The sequence below is a fragment of the Bactrocera tryoni genome, chromosome 5 (assembly GCF_016617805.1).
Source record: "Bactrocera tryoni isolate S06 chromosome 5, CSIRO_BtryS06_freeze2, whole genome shotgun sequence".
NCBI classification, from domain to species: Eukaryota; Metazoa; Arthropoda; class Insecta; order Diptera; family Tephritidae; genus Bactrocera; species Bactrocera tryoni.
The window spans coordinates 11,334,094-11,354,191 of NC_052503.1; the positions used below are offsets into that span (position 1 = coordinate 11,334,094).

The following is a 20,098-nucleotide window of genomic DNA, read 5'->3' on the forward strand; positions in this document are numbered from 1 at the left end:
ATAAGAAATAAGAAGAAATATAATACTAAGTGTGTAAATATTATTAAGCAATTTATTGTATTTTCATTTAGTAATATGCAACACCGGTCTTTTCTTCGATCCAATCCAAGTAGGAAGTGATGCGAGTGAACACACCGGGCCAGCCAACCTCACAACCCAAAGCAATACCGAAGGAAGTGGCACCAACCAAAACAGTGCTCTCACCATCATTGTACACCAATGGACCGCCGGAGTCGCCGTTGCAAGTTGAGGTACCGCCAGTTGTCTTGATGCAAATGTTTGTGGATTTAACGGAGCCAAGGAACCAACGATTGCATACTGTATTTGACAGTACTGGCACTTCAATCCAACGCAATTTGTCGGTGACTGAGGTAGCAGCTGAATTATTTAAAAAAGAAGAAAAGTTTATGAGTTTTGATTATTAGTCACTTAGTTCAAGATAAAAGTTTAGGTTTAAAGAAATTAATTGTTTGCATAACTTACAATCGGTAATCTTTCCCCATCCAGAGGCGATCACTGCCTGGTCAACATAGCTGTCGTAGCTGGCTGACTTTTTGGGCAAGGCAATTGGTTGAATGTAATCTATGATTTTAAAAATATTTAACAATAAGGTTTAGGTTAAAATCTCGTGCGGGATTACGAACCGTTGAATTCAATTGGAACTGGCAGTTTAATGAGCGAAATATCATTGGTGATCGTGGAGCTAACCCATTCTTCATGCACAATAACATTCTTTGCAGAAACGAAAATGATCTGTTGGTTCTTTTCGGTAGCGTCTGAGATATCCCAAGCACCCAAGTACACATCAACGCCAGTAGTCCTAGGAAATTTGGAATGTGTTAACATTATAATTTACGGCAGAACAGTCTCGGAGCATAATTACTTACAAAGAGTCTGTGCAATGCGCAGCGGTCAGAACCCAACGATCAGAGATCAAACTGCCACCACACCATGCAGCACCGCCGGACATGTACAATCTCAAACCGACTTGATAGGGGAATTGTTTTTCAGCAGCTATTTCACCGTTGGTAATACGTCCTGTAGGTCCATCGAGGTTCATACGTGGATGATATGGGAGTTTAGGATTCACATGCAGTGGTGGTACATTGGTCCAATCCACTTTATCGGTGGAAGCAATCACGCTGCCAAAAATGCAGACAACTAAGGCAAGTACTAGCTTCATCTTCTATGTTGAACTTAAAGAAACACTGGCGTAGTTTTCAGCACGTTTGCTTTTATACTTCAGAACTAAGTCGACAAATACTTGAAAGACCCTCGATAAGATAACTAATAATTTATGCATCCAACCCTATCGATTTATTTATGGCAGAAATCTTATACCGGTTTTAAAGTTATAAATGCTCCATTTAGTTTGAGGTAATGAAGTAGAATTTGGTTGTAAATAAATTCGGTTTAAAACTAAACAATTAATTGATTATTATTGTTTTTGTTTTTTTGATATATAGTAAGTACTTGACGAACGTGCGTGTGCCGGCATACGAGTCAAATGGAGATTACGTTGGCGTCACGTCATTCTTGTACAAGAAGAGAATGAAAACAAGGAAATCCCATATTTATGTAATCGTAGGAAATAACTGTTTATATTACAGTTAAATAGTAAATATTTCGAGTGTGATCTCTCTAGACGTAAATATCATACATATGTAAATATGTGTATTGTATAACTACATACATATGTACCTAGTTTATTTTTTTTAATTTCATGATCCTTTTTAAATATAGGGCTGATAAAGCTGCTTTGTTTTCAAAAATAGTAGGTACGATTGTTCTCGAATTTAAAGTCAAAAACGCAATGAATACCATTGACCAACCACCGCATTCACCAGAATTGGCTCCGTGTGATTTTTCTAGTTTCCAAACTGAAATTGCCGCTCCGTAGATTGAAGAGACAAAACGATAATCCCAAAAAGTGCTTATGAAAAGAGTTTTTTAAGTTTATTTTGCGTTTTATTTACAATTTCCAGGTACTTTTTTGTCACCATGTATATAGTATCCACAAAGAGCAACGAGCAAACATTTACTATTGTTTGCGCCTAAAAGTGTGCTGCTTTTCTGCTCTGTGTAAACTATTTCTGTTATGTGGGCTGCCAACTCGCTTTGAAAGAAAATTCACTTAATATATACATAAGAATTACATAAAGAAAAATAATAAATAATGCTAAGGTGTATAAATATTATTAAACAAATTAATTGTATTTTCATTTGGTAATATGCAAAACCGGTCTTTTCTTCTATCCAGTCCAAATGGGAAGTGATGCGAGTGAACACACCTAGCCTGCCATCCTTACAACCCAAAGCGATACCAACCAAAACAGTGCTCTCACCATCATTGTACACTAATGGACCGCTGGAGTCGCCGTTGCAAGTTGAGGTGGCGCCAGGCACTCAATCTTTAGAGTACGTGTTCAGAGTCTTCTATGCACTCTGTACACGTCGAACAATATGGACTAAAGTCATGACCATGTTTGCCCTTTGCATGAAGTTTGCTACCGTTGCTGCCACATTGCGATGCTTTTGATTCTCTCCTCTCATTTTGCTGCGCTATATCTCTCTGATAAGTTATACATTCGCACGAATTCGTCTCCCTGAATGTCAATCGGTGTCATACTGGCCAATACCTCAGCATCGTCATTTGATATGGTTCGGAAAGCACTTATCCCGTATATTGCAGAAAGCCTATGCACTGTATATTACCAGCGCTCCTTGAATTTGAGTCTTGTGTCCACTATTACACCAAGATACTTCAATTGTGGCTGACAAGTAATCTCACATTCTCCTATGGTGAGCGATATCATTTCTTCAATTTTACTGGAGCTTAAGAGCAAGACTTAGGCCCGGTTTCACTATTATACCAAGATACTTCAAATGTGGCTGAGAAGTAATCTCACATTCTCCTATGGTGAGCGATATTATTTCTTCAATTTTACAGGAGCTTATGAGCAAGACTTATGTTTTCTGCTCAGCCAGATCTAGACTCATGGTAGCAAACCATCTGCGGAAACCGTTTATGCAGTCATTGCATTTGAATCCAAATATTTAGCCACTGCTACCACTATGAGATCATCCGCAATTGTTTTCAAAATTGTTTGGTATTCTTAGCATTTTTTACATCCAGTGTTATTAGTAGTTGTTTTGTACCACCTTTCCGTCTTTCCCACTTTTTTAACATTTTCTTACTGCGTCAATAGTGGACTTCTTTTTTATAAAGCCGTATTGTCTCTCTGATAATCTGGCGGTTGCTGCGACTTTTAAATCCTGAAATGGCTGACTTCAGGAGCTTTTTTGGCATTTAAATGCCTCTCTAAGGCGTATTTCATTTTTATTTCCCTGGTTACAGAGCTTCCTCAGCTTGGCGATTTCTTCGTTCCATCAGTGTACCGGCTTTATATTGTAAATATATTTCGTCCTGCTCATAGTTGCGTCGCGTGCAGCAACTAGTTCTTTTCGCACCACGGTTACTAAGTGGACGGCGTCTTCGTCTGGTGCCTTTGCCACACTCCAGACGCTCTCTAAAACGTCAGTATCAAATTCATTTTTCGGACAACTTCGTTTTCGAGAGGTATTTCTCCAACGGAGTTCCATTTCTTGGGAGAACGAAATTTCAGCAATTATAGCCATATGACCGCTATTTGCGTACATATATGACACCTTGTTAGCAAACACTAGGTCTATTATGGAACCTTTATTCATCTCCTGAAAAGTATTTTGTGTGCCACTGCTTAAAATCGTATGGTTTGTTTGACTCAAAAATTCTGGAATGAGTCGACCACAATGATTTTCAATTTTGCTAGCCCAAGCAGTACACCATGCCTTAAAATCTAGAGAAAGTTCTAGGAGAAATTCGCTAATTGTCGCTAGGACGTGCTTAGCAGGTTTCAAAATATTTCCTTGCTTTCCGAACATTGAGAATATTGTTCACTTTATTGGGCGAGATCTATGCTTTTTTCTAGCACCGTCTGTTTTAGAAGGTCTTGCTTAGTCATTGGTCAGCGCGTCAAGATTTAGTTACCATATCTTAATTTTTCCGTTGACTTCATTATTTTTGCATATTTAGGACAGGCCGTACTCAGATCATCTTTGCAGAGCATGCAACTCGGGGATTTAGTACATGTCTTTGCCACGAGACTTGGGGATCCGCCACGAGTATAAAGGGAAGACTTATCAATGGAAACGCCAAAAAACAGCGAGTAGTAGGTGAAAATTCCCGGAGGTTTCAAATAGACTAACCGATTTTTACTTTACCGCACTTAAGTAAGGTTTTGGCATTCTCAGCTCGTGGACATATAAGGACTATTTGAGTGCCACTTCGAGTTTTACACATATTTTTTATATAATGCTTTCCTAGGTTTTAAAAACCACACTTGTTTTGTAATGTAGGTAGGAGTGCCGCCCTATCGGGCTCAATTAACACTTGATGTGCCATTTTGATGTGTTTTGTAATGAGTCGCAGATATCTTCATGGGTGGTTATCTCATCCAGGTCCTTGCACATAACGGTAATATTATGTTTTTTGGCTGTATCGGCCATCTCACCAATCACACCCACTAGAGCGCTACCGAACGTGTCGGCTATCCTATCTACTTGGTTTTTAAATTCAATTAGCAGGTCTCCTTTGAGGGTTTTTCTGATATATCTCACGTTTGAGCCCAGTCCTTCAAGGCCACAGGAACTAAAGGTTGCATGATCTGTTCGGCAGTACTGGTACTTCAATCCAGCGCAATTTGTCTGTGGCTGACGTGGCAGCTGTAAATAATTCAAAAATGTAGAAAAGTTTACGAGTTTTGATTATTATTCACTATCTTCAGGATAAAAATTTAAGTATAAAGAAATTAAATGTTTTAAAGAGTCTGTGCAATGCGCAGCAGTCAGAATCCAACGATCAGAGATCAAACTGCCACCACACCATGCAGCACCACCGATGACGTACAATCTCAAACCGGCTTGATAGGGGAATTGTTTTTGAGCAGCTACTTGACCGTTGGTAATACGTCCTGTGGTTTCATCGAGGTTCATGCGTGGATGATATGGGAGCTTAGGATTCACATGTAGTGGTGGTACATTGGTTCAGTCCACTTTATCGGAGGAAGCGATCACGCTGCCAAGAAAGCAAACAACTAAGGCAATTACTAGCTTCATCTTCTATGTTGAATTGAAAGAAACACCAGCGAGGTCTTAGCGAGTTTGCTTTTATACTTTGGTAATTCGACGTGTACTTGCAGGGGTTGTAAGAACCCTCGATAAGATAAATTATAATTTATGCATCCAATAAACCAATAGATGTTTATGGAAGCAATCTTATACCGGGTTTTTAAGTTATAAATGATTTATATAGTTGAAGGTAATGAAGTGAAAATTGGTTGTGAATATTGGTGTGTTTCCGAAAATTAAATCAATTTAATTGATTATTAATGTTTGTTTTTATAAGTACTTGACGAACGCGATATGCGAGTAATATGGAAATTACGTTGGCTTCACGTCATTCTTGTACAAAAAATAATGAAAACAAGGAAATCCCAAATGTATATTACCGTTGGGAATAATTGTTTACAATGGAGCTATAATATTAAATATGTATTTCGATTGCGAAACTAAGCGAGATAGATATATAAATGATCAGGATGACGAGAAAAGTTGAAAATTGAAATGGGCGTAATCGGACCAATGTCAGGCCCACAATTCGCCATTAACAGAAAACAATTTTGAAAAGTGATCGTGACCCCGCCTTCTAATAAGTTTAATCTAAAGCGACAGTAATCAAATTTACTTCATGCTAATATTATAAGAACCTCTACCGACAGTGTGAAAATGAACGAAATCGAAGGAGCTTTATGGGAGCTGCTGTGAAAATTTGAGGATGGGGTTGACACCGACCACTATTTGGTGAAATCTCATATTTCGGGACCCGACCAAACCGATTTCGACTAAATTTAGTATTTGGCATTCTTCGTATATTTCAATGTCACAGTGTGAAAATGGGCGAAATTAGACAGCAACCACACCTATTTATCATATAGCACAATTCTAAATTCCATTTGAGTCTTTCACTGTCTAATACACAAATCAAGAAGTAATTAATATAACGGGATAAAATGTTATTACTGCAAACCAAAACCAAAACTGTTCAAGCCCCTAGGTACTGAATATGTGGACCCAAGTATCTATAGTTGACTTTCGAACGAAAATATTGGTCTATGTTTGAGATACTCAATTGAAATTCAGACAGAATCCTTCCTGACAATAGTAATTCTGTGTATCGAAAATGGTCTGAATCAGGTCAATACTTCCCTGAGCCCCATATATCGGCTAGTAATTCTGTAGTCTCAATGAAAATTAGAGAACATGTTTTACTCGTAAGAGTGTACATTTTTGTCTAAAATAGTTACAATTTAGCATAAAATCAATACGGTGTTTGATCATTTTAATAAAAAAATTTAAACTTCTCCTGGTTCCACAACAATGTCGTAGTTTATGTTGAGGAGTGCTAAGCCGTTCAATCCGTTCTGAAGCATCGCTGTCTTTGTCTTTGTATAAGTCTTCACAGCTTCAAGATGGGTGATTGTTTCGCTGACTCTGGGTTTTTTCACTTCAACATCTAATTTTTGTGTTCAGTGTTGCAACCAATGTTCCAACAGTAATCTCGAAGTTGCACAGTATGGTGACCAGATTCGACGCTTTTACTGCAGTCGGTCTCTTCTTCCATTCGCTTATTTTTGTCAGTGCTTGAACGATTTCTGTAAGGGCGACTGAGATTTGAAGAACGGCTTGTCCTTGTACCCACCTTGTCTCACAAAGCTGCACAATTTTCTTGCCCAAGAATTGAGCTATAACTGTGTCACGTTTCAGTCTTGAATCTTGGAAAAACCTTTTAACCTGTCTGAATCTCTCACATATTTTTTTAATCAAAGCAATTTGAACATATTTCGAAATGCTGCTGTTCAATTTATGGGAAAAACATGTTGCCTTCTCAGCGTTTGTAGCTTCTTTTTGTATTTCCCTCACAGCTTCACGATCGCCCAACATAACAATACAACCATCAACACATCCAACTCCATATATTTCGTCCAATGAATGAAATCTCCTCGTGGTTGTTTTCTTCAATAGTCATATCTGCACTCGTGCTCGGTAGGGATTGCATAGGGCTATTGCATATTTGAGACAACAAAAATCTACGAATAATTTTTGTGGGTCCGGGTCAGTTTTGATCAGACGGAATTGCAATACCGACTTAACGGTTTACTCTTGAAATAACTGATATCTTACTTTTCTCCTCCAATTATCCCTTAAACATTCCAGTTTTTTTAATTTCCTCAAGAAAATCAAAGCTTGACTCTCACGGAAAGCTTTACAAAGAATAAAGTTACTAGATTTGGAAACTTTGCAGTGGTCAAAAAAGCTGAAGAGAAAAGAGCACTGAAACTACATATTATGATACCATTTTACCCGTTTTTTTAATAACACATAAGTAAATAATTCAGTCTTATATACTAAATAAATTTCATTCTTTCATGCTCAGACGATTACGAACTTACCGATATTCTACGCTGGATTGATGCGCCGGTAATTAGCAACAGTGAGTGCAGTTCATGGATTTATGGCTCCATTCAATCAACAAATATTTGCATTGGCACAACTGATCACAAGTCAACATGTCATGGTGACGCCGGCGGGCCTCTGGTTTTAGCGCAAGACTCAACACTTATTGGCGTGGCCACCTTTAATATAATCTACAGCTGTGAGATTGGTGGACCAGCTCCTTTTACGCGAGTAACTTCCTATCTCGACTGGATAGAAGCTAAAACTGGAGTTTCGAAAAACCAATAACGAGTATTTGATAGATGTATGTTAAGAAAATAAGTAATCCCTTGAAATATTAGTTATATAGAATAACTGTAAACATTTTGCTGCATAATAAATCGGTCCCGTAATTTATGATAGAAGGGTGTATACTGCTAATTGTTTAGGTATTTGTTTATGCTTCGTGGAATCTGTGTCCATAAATAATCTGAACCTGTAGCTAAAAGTACTCAAAAGCCCTCTGCATGCTCTTCCAATTTCCAGCTCTGTTACTTACAGTTTAATTACATATATGCTGCTGGTCCTTTAAGTTTCTGGCTTCTACCTACATTCTACTAGAGCTACATTAAATTATTTGCTCTCAGCAAAGTTCATATTGCCCAAGTTATTAGGGTTTCAACGACAGACACAGAACGCCAATTGTTCGTCGTTGGATAGCTTCTTGCCAAATCAATATCGGTATTAGCCACCTCAACGACATTGTGAAAGGCTCAAGATGCTCTTGACATCAAGAAGAGGTGATGTTTCAACTGTCCAGGGGACTGTGTAAGCTAAAAGTGTTTTAGTAATCGATCGCAATCGAAATATTTACTACTATTGGTCTCAAGTAAACAGTTATTTCCCACGGTTATATAAATTTGGGATTTCCTTCCTTTTTGTACAAGAATGACGTGTCGAGAACGTAATTTCCATATTACTCGTATATCGGTACATATGCAGTCGTCAAGTACTTATAAAAACAACAATAATCATTAATTAAATCGTTTAATTTTCGGAACACACACCGATATTTACAACAAAATTTGAATTCATTACCTTAAACCTTAGAGTTGGATGCATAAATTATTATTTATCTTATCGAGGGCCTTTACAACCGCTGCAAGTACTCGCCGACTTAGCATACTTCTGAAGTATAAAAGCGAACGCGCTAAAGACTTCGCCAGTGTTTCTTTCAATTCAACATAGAAGATGAAGCTAGTAATTGCCTTAGTTGTTTGCTATTTTGGCAGCGTGATCGCTTCCACCGATAAAGTGGATTGGACTAATGTACCACCATTGGATGTGGATCCTAAACTCCCATATCATCCACGCATGAGCCTCGATGGACCCACAGGACGTATTACCAACGGTCAAGTAGCTGCTCAAAAACAATTCCCCTATCAAGCCGGTTTGAGATTGTACGTCCCCGGTGGTGCTGCATGGTGTGGTGGCAGTGTGATCTCTGGTCGTTGGATTCTGACGGCTGCGCATTGCACTGACAATTTGTAAGTAAATGAGCCCCGAAACTGTTCTGCCTCTCTGTTATAATGTTAACACATTCCAAATTTCCTAGGACTACTGGCGTTGATGTGTACTTGGGCACTTGGGATCGCACAGACCCTACCGAAAAGAATCAACAGATCATTTTCGTTTCTAAAAAGAATGTTATTGTGCATGAAAATTGGGATGAAGACACGATTACCAATGATATTTCGCTCATTAAACTGCCAATACCAATTGAATTCAACGGTTCGTAACCACGCAACAAATTTTTATCTACAACTAATTGTTATAAATTTTGAAAATCTTAGATTACATTCAACCAATTGCCTTGCCCAAAAAGTCAGCCAGCTACGACAGCTACGTTGACAAGTCAGTGATCGCCTCTGGATGGGGAAGAATTTCCGATTGTAAGTTAAGCAAACAGTTAGTTTTTTTAAACCTAAATTTTTGTCCTTAACTTTTCAACTTTTTTGAATTATTTACAGCTGCTACGTCAGTCACCGACTTATTGCGTTGGATTGAAGTCCCAGTAATGTCGAACAGAGGATGCAATATTTGGTTCCTTGGTAACGTTAAATCCACAAACATTTGCATCAAGACAACTGGCGGTATCTCAACTTGCAACGGCGACTCCGGCGGTCCATTAGTGTCCAATGATGGTGAGAGCACTATTTTGGTTGGTGCCACTTCCTTTGGTTTTGGTTTGGGATGTGAGGTAGGATGGCCAGGTGTGTTCACACGCATCACATCCTACTTGGATTGGATCGAAGAAAAGTCCGGTGTTGCATATTACTAAATGAAAATACAATAAATTGTTTAAAAATATTTACACACTTAGTATTATTTATTACTTTCCTTTGATTATTATTTACACATACAGAGTAGATAATATACTTAATAGTAACACCCAAGGATTACCCTCCTCCCCCCAAACCAACGCGAGGGGCTAAATCCGCAAACAAGTGGAATTAGCCGAATCGTAAAAGATAAGATAAAAACGCGTTGCGATCTTAAGCTGCCCAACTACAGAAACAAAATTTTCAACAGTCAAAATTAAGAATAAGTTAAAAATAAATAAATTATTTTTAAATGTTATATCTTAAAAGTAGATAAAATTATTTTCAATGGTAAAGATTGTGTCTGTTAGATCAAATGTGCTGTGATGAGAATTGAAATCGTGATACATGTGTTACAAATTATAGCAAATTATTACTGTAGATATACTGAAAAGAAGAAATTAGTGGAAAAATCGAGAAGGTTATTTCGTCTGTTATTACTTCAAAATGTTTAGGTATTGTTGAAAACTTCTGTATTCCCCTATAGTTTTCAATGGAAGACCTAAATCCACTCTTGCGCTAGGGAAATATAAATATCTCTTTCCTTGTTGATGGAAATAAGCCTTGTTTAAGAGATTGTATTAACTTGTTTTTTTAAGCAAGCATGGAGGAATCATATGTGGGTCATAATTAAATAATTGTTTTATTATATTTAACTGATATGAGAAATCTGCTTCGAAAATGGTAGGTGCATTACAGAAATCAGACATAACTTATGTTGATACGGAACATTTTTAGGAGAGTTTGAAGAGTAATTGGACTTAAGGAATTCAGTAAACAAATTGGAAATTATGTGATTGTCAATGGACATTGTAGACTTATATTTCATAGCCGACCGATAATTCGAAATCTTGCGTTTGGAGTTGACGAAACCATAGAACAATTTTGGATTACATATGGTATTATTTATTACTTTGTTTTTGCAATTATTATAACATATTTTGTTAAGTTCAGCAAATTGTCGCCGCAATTTAGAATATTTTAAATAGTCAGTAACGAAACCAGCAACACATTTCGGAACATATCCTTCAAATAAATTTAAAATAGTTTCATTAAAACGGGAGACACTAAATTCAGTAAGGCAAGTCAAATATTTACCATCAGCAATGAACATCTTTTTTGTGGTTGCTGTGCAACCCTTGCAAAGACCATTAATTCACAGAAGATCGCTGAAGAAAAACATTGTTTGTAAACAAAATTTTCGAAAGAAATTATGGGCATTGAAGGTAAGAAATATTTTTATGAGACACATAGCACAAATTTCACTTTTACTTCTGGAGCTTCCTGCAAGAAATTCAGTATACTCTGGATTTCCATTTCGCTCCACTTTTTATTCGTCTTTTCGTGTTTTAGCCTTATTTTATTCATACTGGTTTGTTCAATTTCTTCTCTTTGATTACAATATTTTAGTTTTTGACAGCAACTGATAATTTGCAAACCAGTGTTGGTTTATTTTAGTGTAAAAGCAAAAATATACTCGCCAATTTGCAATTGCAAAGATGCAAGACCATTTGCACCAGTTTCTGAATTGCCCTAATATTGCCACTGAAATGTGGCCAAGTTACTTTAAAAAGTTCGCAATTAATTTTCTTAAAATTAGCTTTCGCAAAGTTGAACCAAAAACAAAGGTCCTGTATATTATTATCAAGTAAGTTGGCTATGATTTCGATATTAATTTTCGAAGCAGGATGATAAGATTCCTCATGCAGAACTTAACGATCTCATCGAACAATAGAGAATATTGAAATGTTGTCAACGTAAAGCAGATCTAAGAACTTACCGAACTTTCTTGTAATTAATTTGGTTAAGACCCAAATCCGACTTTTCATCTAAAAACTCGTTAAAACGGAAGCGAGCACTAACAGTATGTAATCAACAATAGACTTCCATGAAACTTAAATCTTCCAAAACCATTATAAGCCAAGGAGAACATATTATTTAGTAAAGGAGAATGCTATATATACTGATAAGTCCGATTGAGGCGGTATATATGACAAAGTTAAGTAAATATGAGCACCATTAACGCAAATTCGAATGCACTTAAACTCAGTGAAGTCTGCACGAGCAACATCGATTTCTTCAGATGCAATTAAAGAAGGTACATCAATGAGGACACCACCTCCTATTCTGCTCAGCCGGTCATATCTAAAGATTATCAAAAATGTGGAGCTTTAGCCAAGTTTCTGTGAAAGCGATGATTCTAAAATTACAATTATAGCCATATAAATACAATTTAAATAGTTTTGTATAAGGACCTCTAACATATTGTTAATAATTAATCAGTTTTTTGTATCAACGGTTTTTTGGTATTTTAGCAAAAATTTATGTGTAGAAGTTGACGCAAGTGGGGAAAGTTCTCTGATCGCCATTCACTTGGGAATAACCAAAAACAATTCTTTAATATGTTCAAGCAGCTCACGTCTTCCGAGAGTATTGGACGCAGTACCCGCCGTGGGAAGCAAAGGAAGACCTCCACTAAATTGGAAAGACTTAGAATGACTAGATGGAGAAGGACCGGGCTTCGCTTGGAATATCCAATTGGGGTCACATTGCAAAAAGAAGAAATGACTAGGCTATAACCGCGTAAGTGGTTTCTGCGTCAGTAAAGAAGAAGAATATAGCGGTACAACTACGTTTATGCTCGATATCGCGCACAAATACATCAGGTGGCCAGAATGAGCTGTCAAGAACAGATACGTCGATCTTAAAACACGAAGACTGAAGAAGGATTAATTAAGTCAATGTTGGGAGGGGGAATTGAATCAAAGATCCTGCCTGAAACAAAAAGGTCGGACTCAACTTTCACTGTACAATGCGGAAAATTGCAAGTCATTCTGATGAATAAGAAAGAGAAAAACATTTTAAAAATAAAAACATTTTAATAATAAAAGTAAAAAGAAAAATTACAAAAATTTTGATTAAAAAATGCAATAATGGCTACCCCGTCTCCCTTGGTAAGTTATTTTGTTTTAATTTATTTATATTATTTACAAATCTTAAGCATAACAAATTGGTGGTAGCGAAACTATTAAGCCTTGAATACTAACCTGTCCTAGAGTCGTATGTTATTTCGAAAAACGAATCAAATGCAACAATATTTAGTTTACTGAGATTATATTAACATTCTCACCTAATAATTAAGTATAATTTCCGATTAATTTGCGATCATCAATTCATGTACAAGAAACGTTAAAAATATACTTGTATTTTGTAAGATTATGTATGTTTGCAAAGAAAGTACTAGTTCTTACTGTCTCATAATACTTTGAAATCTCATAATACATTATCGATCCTTCTGCTCATTTTTCGGTGCACCATACGCTAGACTGTTGGACTGTTTCAACGTCATTTTATTAAAACCACGTCTCGTCACGAGTAATGATGCGTTTATTTAATGTAGAGTCTTCAGCTACGTGTTCTAACATTTTTTTCCCCGACTTCTACTTGATGACTTTTGGAAGATTTATGGCCTTTTGGTCCTACTCTAATATTGACATTGAGTTAAGTTCATCAAATAAAAGTAATAATTCTTAATTTTGACTTTCGAAAATTTTGTTTGCGGATTTAGTCCCTCGCGTCGGTTGGGCGGGAGAAGGTTATTCGTTGGGTATTATTATTATGTATATTATCCACTGTATGTGTGTAAATAATAATCAAAGGAAAGTAATAAATAATACCAAGTATGTAAATATTATTAAACAATTTATTGTATTTTCATTTAGTAATATGCAACACCGGACTTTTCTTCGATCCAATCCAAGTAGGATGTGATGCGTGTGAACACACCTGGCCATCCAACCTCACATCCCAAACCAAAACCAAAGGAAGTGGCACCAACCAAAATAGTGCTCTCACCATCATTGTACACCAATGGACCGCCGGAGTCGCCGTTGCAAGTTGAGATACCGCCAGTTGTCTTGATGCAAATGTTTGTGGATTTAACGGAACCAAGGAACCAAATGTTGCATCCTCTGTTCGACATTACTGGGACTTCAATCCAACGCAATAAGTCGGTGACTGACGTAGCAGCTGTAAATAATTCAAAAAAGTTGAAAAGTTATGGACAAAAATTTAGGTTTAAAAAAATTAACTATTTGCTTAACTTACAATCGGAAATTCTTCCCCATCCAGAGGCGATCACTGACTTGTCAACGTAGCTGTCGTAGCTGGCTGACTTTTTGGGCAAGGCAATTGGTTGAATGTAATCTAAGATTTTCAAAATTTATAACAATTAGTTGTAGATAAAAATTTGTTGGGTGGTTACGAACCGTTGAATTCAATTGGTACTGGCAGTTTAATGAGCGAAATATCATTGGTAATCGTGTCTTCATCCCAATTTTCATGCACAATAACATTCTTTTTAGAAACGAAAATGATCTGTTGATTCTTTTCGGTAGGGTCTGTGCGATCCCAAGTGCCCAAGTACACATCAACGCCAGTAGTCCTAGGAAATTAGGAAATTTGGAATGTGTTAACATTATAGCAGAGAGGCAGAACAGTTTCGGAGCACAATTACTTACAAATTGTCAGTGCAATGCGCAGCCGTCAGAATCCAACGATCAGAGATCACACTGCCACCACACCATGCAGCACCACCGGGGACGTACAATCTCAAACCGGCTTGATAGGGGAATTGTTTTTGAGCAGCTACTTGACCGTTGGTAATACGTCCTGTGGGTCCATCGAGGCTCATGCGTGGATGATATGGGAGTTTAGGATCCACATCCAATGGTGGTACATTAGTCCAATCCACTTTATCGGTGGAAGCGATCACGCTGCCAAAAAAGCAAACAACTAAGGCAATTACTAGCTTCATCTTCTATGTTGAATTGAAAGAAACACTGGCAAAGTCTTTAGCGCGTTCGCTTTTATACTTCAGAAGTATGCTAAGTCGGCGAGTACTTGCAGCGGTTGTAAAGGCCCTCGATAAGATAAATAATAATTTATGCATCCAACTCTAAGGTTTAAGGTAATGAATTCAAATTTTGTTGTAAATATCGGTGTGTGTTCCGAAAATTAAACGATTTAATTGATGATTATTGTTGTTTTTATAAGTACTTGACAACTGCATATGTATCGGTATACGAGTAATAGGAAATTACGTTGTCGTCAAATCATTCTTGTACAAAAAGGAAGGAAATCCCAAATTTATATAACCGTGGGAAATAACTGTTTACTTGAGACCAATAGTAGTAAATATTTCGATTGCGATCGATTACTAAAACACTTTTAGCTTACACAGTCCCCTGGACAGTTGAAACATCACCTCTTCTTGATGTCAAGAGCCTCTTGAGCCTTTCACAATGTCGTTGAGGTGGCTAATACCGATCACGATTTGGCCAGAAGCTATCCAACGACAAACAATTGGCGTTCTGTTTCTGTCGCTGAAACCCTAATAACTTGGGCAATATGAACTTTGCTGAGAGCAAATAATTTAATGTAGCTCTAGTAGAATTTAGGTAGAAGCCAGAAACTTAAAGGACTAGCAGCATATGTGTAATTAAACTGTAAGTAACAGAGCTGGAAATTGGAAGAGCATGCAGAGGGCTTTTGAGTACTTTTAGCTACAGCTTCAGATTATTTATGGACACAGATTCGACGAAGCATAAACAAATACCTAAACAATTAGCAGTATACACCCTTCTATCATAAATTACGGGACCGATTTATTATGCAGCAAAAATAAACCAACGAAGAATACAGTTAAAATGTTTACAGTTATTCTATATAACTAATATTACAAGGGATTACTTATTTTCTTAACATACATCTATCAAAAACTCGTTATTGGTTTTTCGAAACTCCATTTTTAGCTTCTATCCAGTCGAGATACGAAGTTACTCGCGTAAAAGGAGCTGGTCCACCAATCTCACAGCTGTAGATTATATTAAAGGTGGCTACGCCAATAAGGGTTGGATCTTGCGCTAAAACCAGAGGACCGCCGGCATCACCATTACATGTTGACTTGAGATCAATAGTGCCGATGCAAATATTTGTTGATTCAATGGAGCCATAAATCCATGAACTGCACTCACTGTTGCTAATTACCGGCGCATCAATCCAGCGTAGAATATCGGTAAGTTCGTAATCGTCTGAGCATGAAAGAATGAAATTTATTCAGTATATAAGACTAATTATTTACTTTTGTGTTATTAAAAAACGGATAAAATGGTATCATAATAGTTTCAGTGCTCTTTTCTCTCCAGCTTTTTTGACCACTGCAAAGTTTCCAAATCTAGTAACTTTATTCTTTGTAAAGCTTTCCGTGAGAGTCAAGTTTTGATTTTCTTAAGGCAATTATAAAAACTTGAATGTTTGGGGGATAATTGTAGGAGAAGAGTAGTATATCAGTTATTTCTCAATTAAACCGCTAAGCCGGTATTGCAATTCCGTCTGATCAAAAATAACCCGGACGCACAAAAATTATGCATGTATTTTTATTGGATTTTATGTATGTATTAAGTTCGATTTTCATAGTCAGTTGTGTTTGCCAGTTGCTGGTTTAGGTTTAGTTTGTCTGGCGATTTTTACCACGAAAAAAAATTAAAAACGAGTTCGCTGAAATTTTGTGTTTATACGGATAATAGAATTTCGTCTAGGAAATTGTTAAAAAAGATGCTTTAAAATGTAGCTAAAGACCCTACATTCAACAAAAGCACCATTACTCTTGCTGAGACGTGGATTTAATACGAGTAATATGACGTTGAAACTGTTGAACAATCCAGCGAATGCCGCTCCAAAACAGAGCCGCTGGTTGGGGTCGATAACCAGGCCAACACTCAATTTGCTTCTTTGAATTTATCAACTGATTCTAGTTAATTTGGGTGCGCTGAATTCAAATCTGTAATCAGTTTGTCACCGTCAGCTCTAGTTTTCATGATATAGCTTTTTTATACCCTCAACTTAACTTATGACCCGAAAAAAAATAAATAAAAAAGCTTTATCATTAAAACTAGAGCAAAGCTTCAAAGAAGCAACATTTTTTTGTAATTTTGTCGGGCTGTGTAATCTTTTATGAGACTGTAAAGTAATATGAGACAGTTAGAAACCTAAACATATAAAATTAATCGATTAGCTTGCCGGTTCTCTTTCAGATAAGTTCAGTGATAATGTGCATATTATTTACTTATTAAATACATAACATAGTTTAATATTTACCATCGGAGATTCTACCCCAACCGGACACTATGACCGTTTCATTTTCGAAAGTTTCATTAGCTTCGTCACCCTTCGGAAGTTTGACTGGTTGAATGAACTCTAAAACATTGAAAATTCACTTTGGTTAGGCATTGTTAATAAGTCACGTAAATACCTACCGGTGAACTCCAGTGGCACCGGCAGCTTAATCAATGCAACATCATTTGTTAGCTCGATTTCATCATAGTTCTCATGCACAACAATATGTTTCTTTGAAACGAAAATTATATGTTGACCTGTTTCATTGTGATCTGTTCTATTTAGTGCACCCACGTAAACATCAACACCACCGATTCTGTATTAAATAGTATCGCAAGGAAACTTGAACAACAAACTAACACTCTTACTAGTCAAATATAGATCTTACAACTCGTCCGCGCAATGAGCCGCGGTGATAATCCAACGATCTGAGATGATTGATCCGCCACACCAAACACTCCCTAAAGTTGTATAAAACAACAAACCCGCCTGATATGGAATTTGTGCACGTCCAGCTAATTCTCCGTTAGTGATGCGTTCACTAAAGCTCTCCGTGTGTAATTTCGGTCGAAACGCATCGGTAGGATTCGCTTGTGGACGCACAACGGTCGACCAATTCAATTGGCTGGCTGAAGTAGCTGCAGCGGTAATCGCACAAATAACAGTAAATACAGTTGGGAAAGTCATTTTAGGTGAACTGTCGCTAATTTCAAGCAAATTTTGCGTTTATATTATTTTTTTTAATAATTATCAACTTTTATCGAATAAATAGATTATATACCTACCTACATATATATTATGTATGGATATATTGTGTGGCGATAAAACATTTTTATAGTCTCACCTCGAGTTCCATTTATCGGTAGTCCATTTGATATCACCTTTTTTAACTAGCATATAAAATTTTATAACGGTTATTATGTTAAAATTAGAGGTGTGCATGTGTGTGCACATGAAAAAATTCACATTAAATCGGGTCGTATGTTGTTAAAGATTCAGCTCAGTGAGAAAAAAGTATTTAATCCTAACAGCATGGCAAACCTATTCGATTTAGAAAAATAAATACGTATATTCACAATCTCTAAGCAAAACAGAAATAAAAGACGTAAATTTGCTTACGTACATGCAACGTAACACACACATATGCATAAAACGTAATGAGCAAACATTTGCTATAATTTGCGCCTAAAAGTGTGCTTATTTCTTGCAAAGTGTGAGTTATATCTGTTACATGGGCTGCCAACTCGCTTTGAAGGAAAATCCACTTAATATTTAAAACTTCTTGTTACAGAAAAATTAGTAATAATAAAATAAAACAAGTAAGGGAGGTCTAAGCTGGGGTGCAACCGAACATTTTATACTCTCGCAATTTGAAAAGATCAAAGGCGGGGAGATACTTTGAAGTGTTGCATAACGTTGAACTAAAAAAAAATTGCGAAGCAACTCAACATTCATTATAGAAAAGAACTGAATGGATAACAATAAAATTTGGTATCTTATCAACTTATGTATATTAGTAGTCTTACCCAATTTTATTACTACATTTTGGAAGCTAAAAATGTGAACACAATAATAAAAGTTGTTTTTACGTTGTATGCATAATATTTGCAACAACAGAAATGATAACATCAATCAGTGTTGGATTCAGCAAGCAGAGATCCAAGTACAAGGCAGCAGCCCCAAAGAAGCATTTCCGTAGGTGTTACAAACAACAGTGGAATTACTATAAGAAATGCATTGATGACTAACATTATTACCCTTTGGTATAATAGTTTTCAAGTGTCATATAAATGCACAAAGTCTTTATAAATATAATATCTTTATTTACTTATTAACGCAGAAAGCAATGCGTTGTTCCACCATTAGGACCAATTTAACGTTTTTCGTGCCTAAAAAATCTTAGATTTACAAGATTTAAATGAGAATATTTTTATAAATGAAGTGGTGCTTACTTACCTATGTCTTTTTGTTAAATTGTTTAGCAGCGTAGGGATCTTGGCCCCAAACTTCAATGAGGGACTTTGTCTCAGAAGTCCTTAAATAAATGCGCGTCGTTTTCTTATTACTTTCCATTTTTTTGTTAATTTTTTAAGTCACTTTGATAGAACATTTCAATGAGCTTTTGTGTAAAAGCTTTTAGCAAAGTTTGTTACCTTTTTTTAGCTTGTTTATTGAAAGACCACAATGAAACATCATGTTATTATTACTAACAAAATACTACATGTTATTCATGAACCAGAATCAACAGTTTTGCTTATTTACCACATCAATGCGAAATAATTACTGATCATGACATATTACATAGAAATCATATCATCCCTATTGGAAAACCCGACATCTTTGAATATGATATAAAGCCAACAGGATGCTTGAGATTCTTATCGTCTTTCATATACAAAAAATATGAGGGCAAGGGAATATTTTGACTAGACTTTCTTACCACTAATTGAGGCTCTCTGAATTTCATTAAGAAATGTCGCAGTCTGACCCACATATGTATGTATGTATAAGGTACAAAGTCAAGCGTGTGTTTAAGAATTCATATATTTGGTATATGAGAACTAGGGGAAGTATTGCCCACATAATATATGTTCAATTTTAGGCACGAGGTTACACTCTTACGAAATATACATATAATCTTTTTGAATCTCGTTTTTTTTCGAATAGTCCGATATATGCGCTATAAAGTCAACCGAAAGTTCGAAAATATGAATGCCAAGTAAATGGGAGATGAGGGAATAAATAAAGAAATTAATTTAATTTTTCTCATTCTGGGCACAAGGTCCTGCTGTAATCATAAAAATATTATCTTCAAATTTGAATACTAGATCACACAAATTGATCGATATGTTCGGTAAAATACAGACTTACGCACAGGGATTAATATGATATCTTCGTTGATTAACTCAGATGGAATTTAAACATTAATGTTCGGGTCACCTTACACACAAAATTTGGTTGAAGTCGGTCAAATAGTTCCTGAGGTATAAGATTTCTCCTAAATGCAG

The 20,098-nt window shown here is 36.4% G+C and overlaps 4 protein-coding genes across 4 annotated transcripts; 1 reads left to right on the top strand and 3 right to left on the bottom strand.

The window, feature by feature from the left end:
* Positions 1-26: 26 nt before the first annotated feature.
* LOC120778908 (brachyurin-like) lies at positions 27-1,191 on the bottom strand. Its single transcript, XM_040110955.1, has 4 exons — positions 888-1,191; positions 645-820; positions 484-582; positions 27-378 (listed from the first exon to the last, which is right to left on the bottom strand). Exons 1-4 carry the CDS (start codon positions 1,181-1,183, stop codon positions 68-70), a joined length of 882 nt encoding a protein of 293 aa, XP_039966889.1. The 5' UTR covers positions 1,184-1,191; the 3' UTR covers positions 27-67.
* Positions 1,192-8,784: 7,593 nt separating this feature from the next.
* Positions 8,785-9,874, top strand: LOC120778910 (brachyurin-like). Its single transcript, XM_040110957.1, has 4 exons — positions 8,785-9,080; positions 9,149-9,324; positions 9,387-9,485; positions 9,564-9,874. The coding sequence occupies exons 1-4, from the start codon at positions 8,785-8,787 to the stop codon at positions 9,872-9,874; spliced, it is 882 nt and encodes a 293-aa protein (XP_039966891.1).
* Positions 9,875-13,606: 3,732 nt separating this feature from the next.
* LOC120778909 (brachyurin-like) lies at positions 13,607-14,730 on the bottom strand. Its single transcript, XM_040110956.1, has 4 exons — positions 14,435-14,730; positions 14,183-14,358; positions 14,022-14,120; positions 13,607-13,943 (listed from the first exon to the last, which is right to left on the bottom strand). Exons 1-4 carry the CDS (start codon positions 14,728-14,730, stop codon positions 13,633-13,635), a joined length of 882 nt encoding a protein of 293 aa, XP_039966890.1. The 3' UTR covers positions 13,607-13,632.
* A 934-nt stretch (positions 14,731-15,664) lies between these two features.
* On the bottom strand, positions 15,665-17,777 carry LOC120776970 (brachyurin-like). Its single transcript, XM_040108063.1, has 4 exons — positions 17,479-17,777; positions 17,231-17,406; positions 17,073-17,171; positions 15,665-16,006 (listed from the first exon to the last, which is right to left on the bottom strand). Exons 1-4 carry the CDS (start codon positions 17,775-17,777, stop codon positions 15,699-15,701), a joined length of 882 nt encoding a protein of 293 aa, XP_039963997.1. The 3' UTR covers positions 15,665-15,698.
* Between the last annotated feature and the right edge of the window lie 2,321 nt (positions 17,778-20,098).

Coding starts and splice junctions, on each gene's coding strand:
- LOC120778908 (XM_040110955.1), bottom strand. CDS start 1,183: ATGAAGCTAGTACTTGCCTTAGTTGTCTGCATTTTTGGCAGCGTGATT. Junction 821..887: donor GCGCATTGCACAGACTCTTT/GTAAGTAATTAT, acceptor CAAATTTCCTAG/GACTACTGGCGTTGATGTGT. Junction 583..644: donor AGTTCCAATTGAATTCAACG/GTTCGTAATCCC, acceptor TTAAAATCATAG/ATTACATTCAACCAATTGCC.
- LOC120778910 (XM_040110957.1), top strand. CDS start 8,785: ATGAAGCTAGTAATTGCCTTAGTTGTTTGCTATTTTGGCAGCGTGATC. Junction 9,081..9,148: donor GCGCATTGCACTGACAATTT/GTAAGTAAATGA, acceptor CAAATTTCCTAG/GACTACTGGCGTTGATGTGT. Junction 9,325..9,386: donor AATACCAATTGAATTCAACG/GTTCGTAACCAC, acceptor TGAAAATCTTAG/ATTACATTCAACCAATTGCC.
- LOC120778909 (XM_040110956.1), bottom strand. CDS start 14,730: ATGAAGCTAGTAATTGCCTTAGTTGTTTGCTTTTTTGGCAGCGTGATC. Junction 14,359..14,434: donor GCGCATTGCACTGACAATTT/GTAAGTAATTGT, acceptor CTAATTTCCTAG/GACTACTGGCGTTGATGTGT. Junction 14,121..14,182: donor AGTACCAATTGAATTCAACG/GTTCGTAACCAC, acceptor TGAAAATCTTAG/ATTACATTCAACCAATTGCC.
- LOC120776970 (XM_040108063.1), bottom strand. CDS start 17,777: ATGACTTTCCCAACTGTATTTACTGTTATTTGTGCGATTACCGCTGCA. Junction 17,407..17,478: donor GCTCATTGCGCGGACGAGTT/GTAAGATCTATA, acceptor TATTTAATACAG/AATCGGTGGTGTTGATGTTT. Junction 16,007..17,072: donor TTGGGGTAGAATCTCCGATG/GTAAATATTAAA, acceptor TTTCATGCTCAG/ACGATTACGAACTTACCGAT.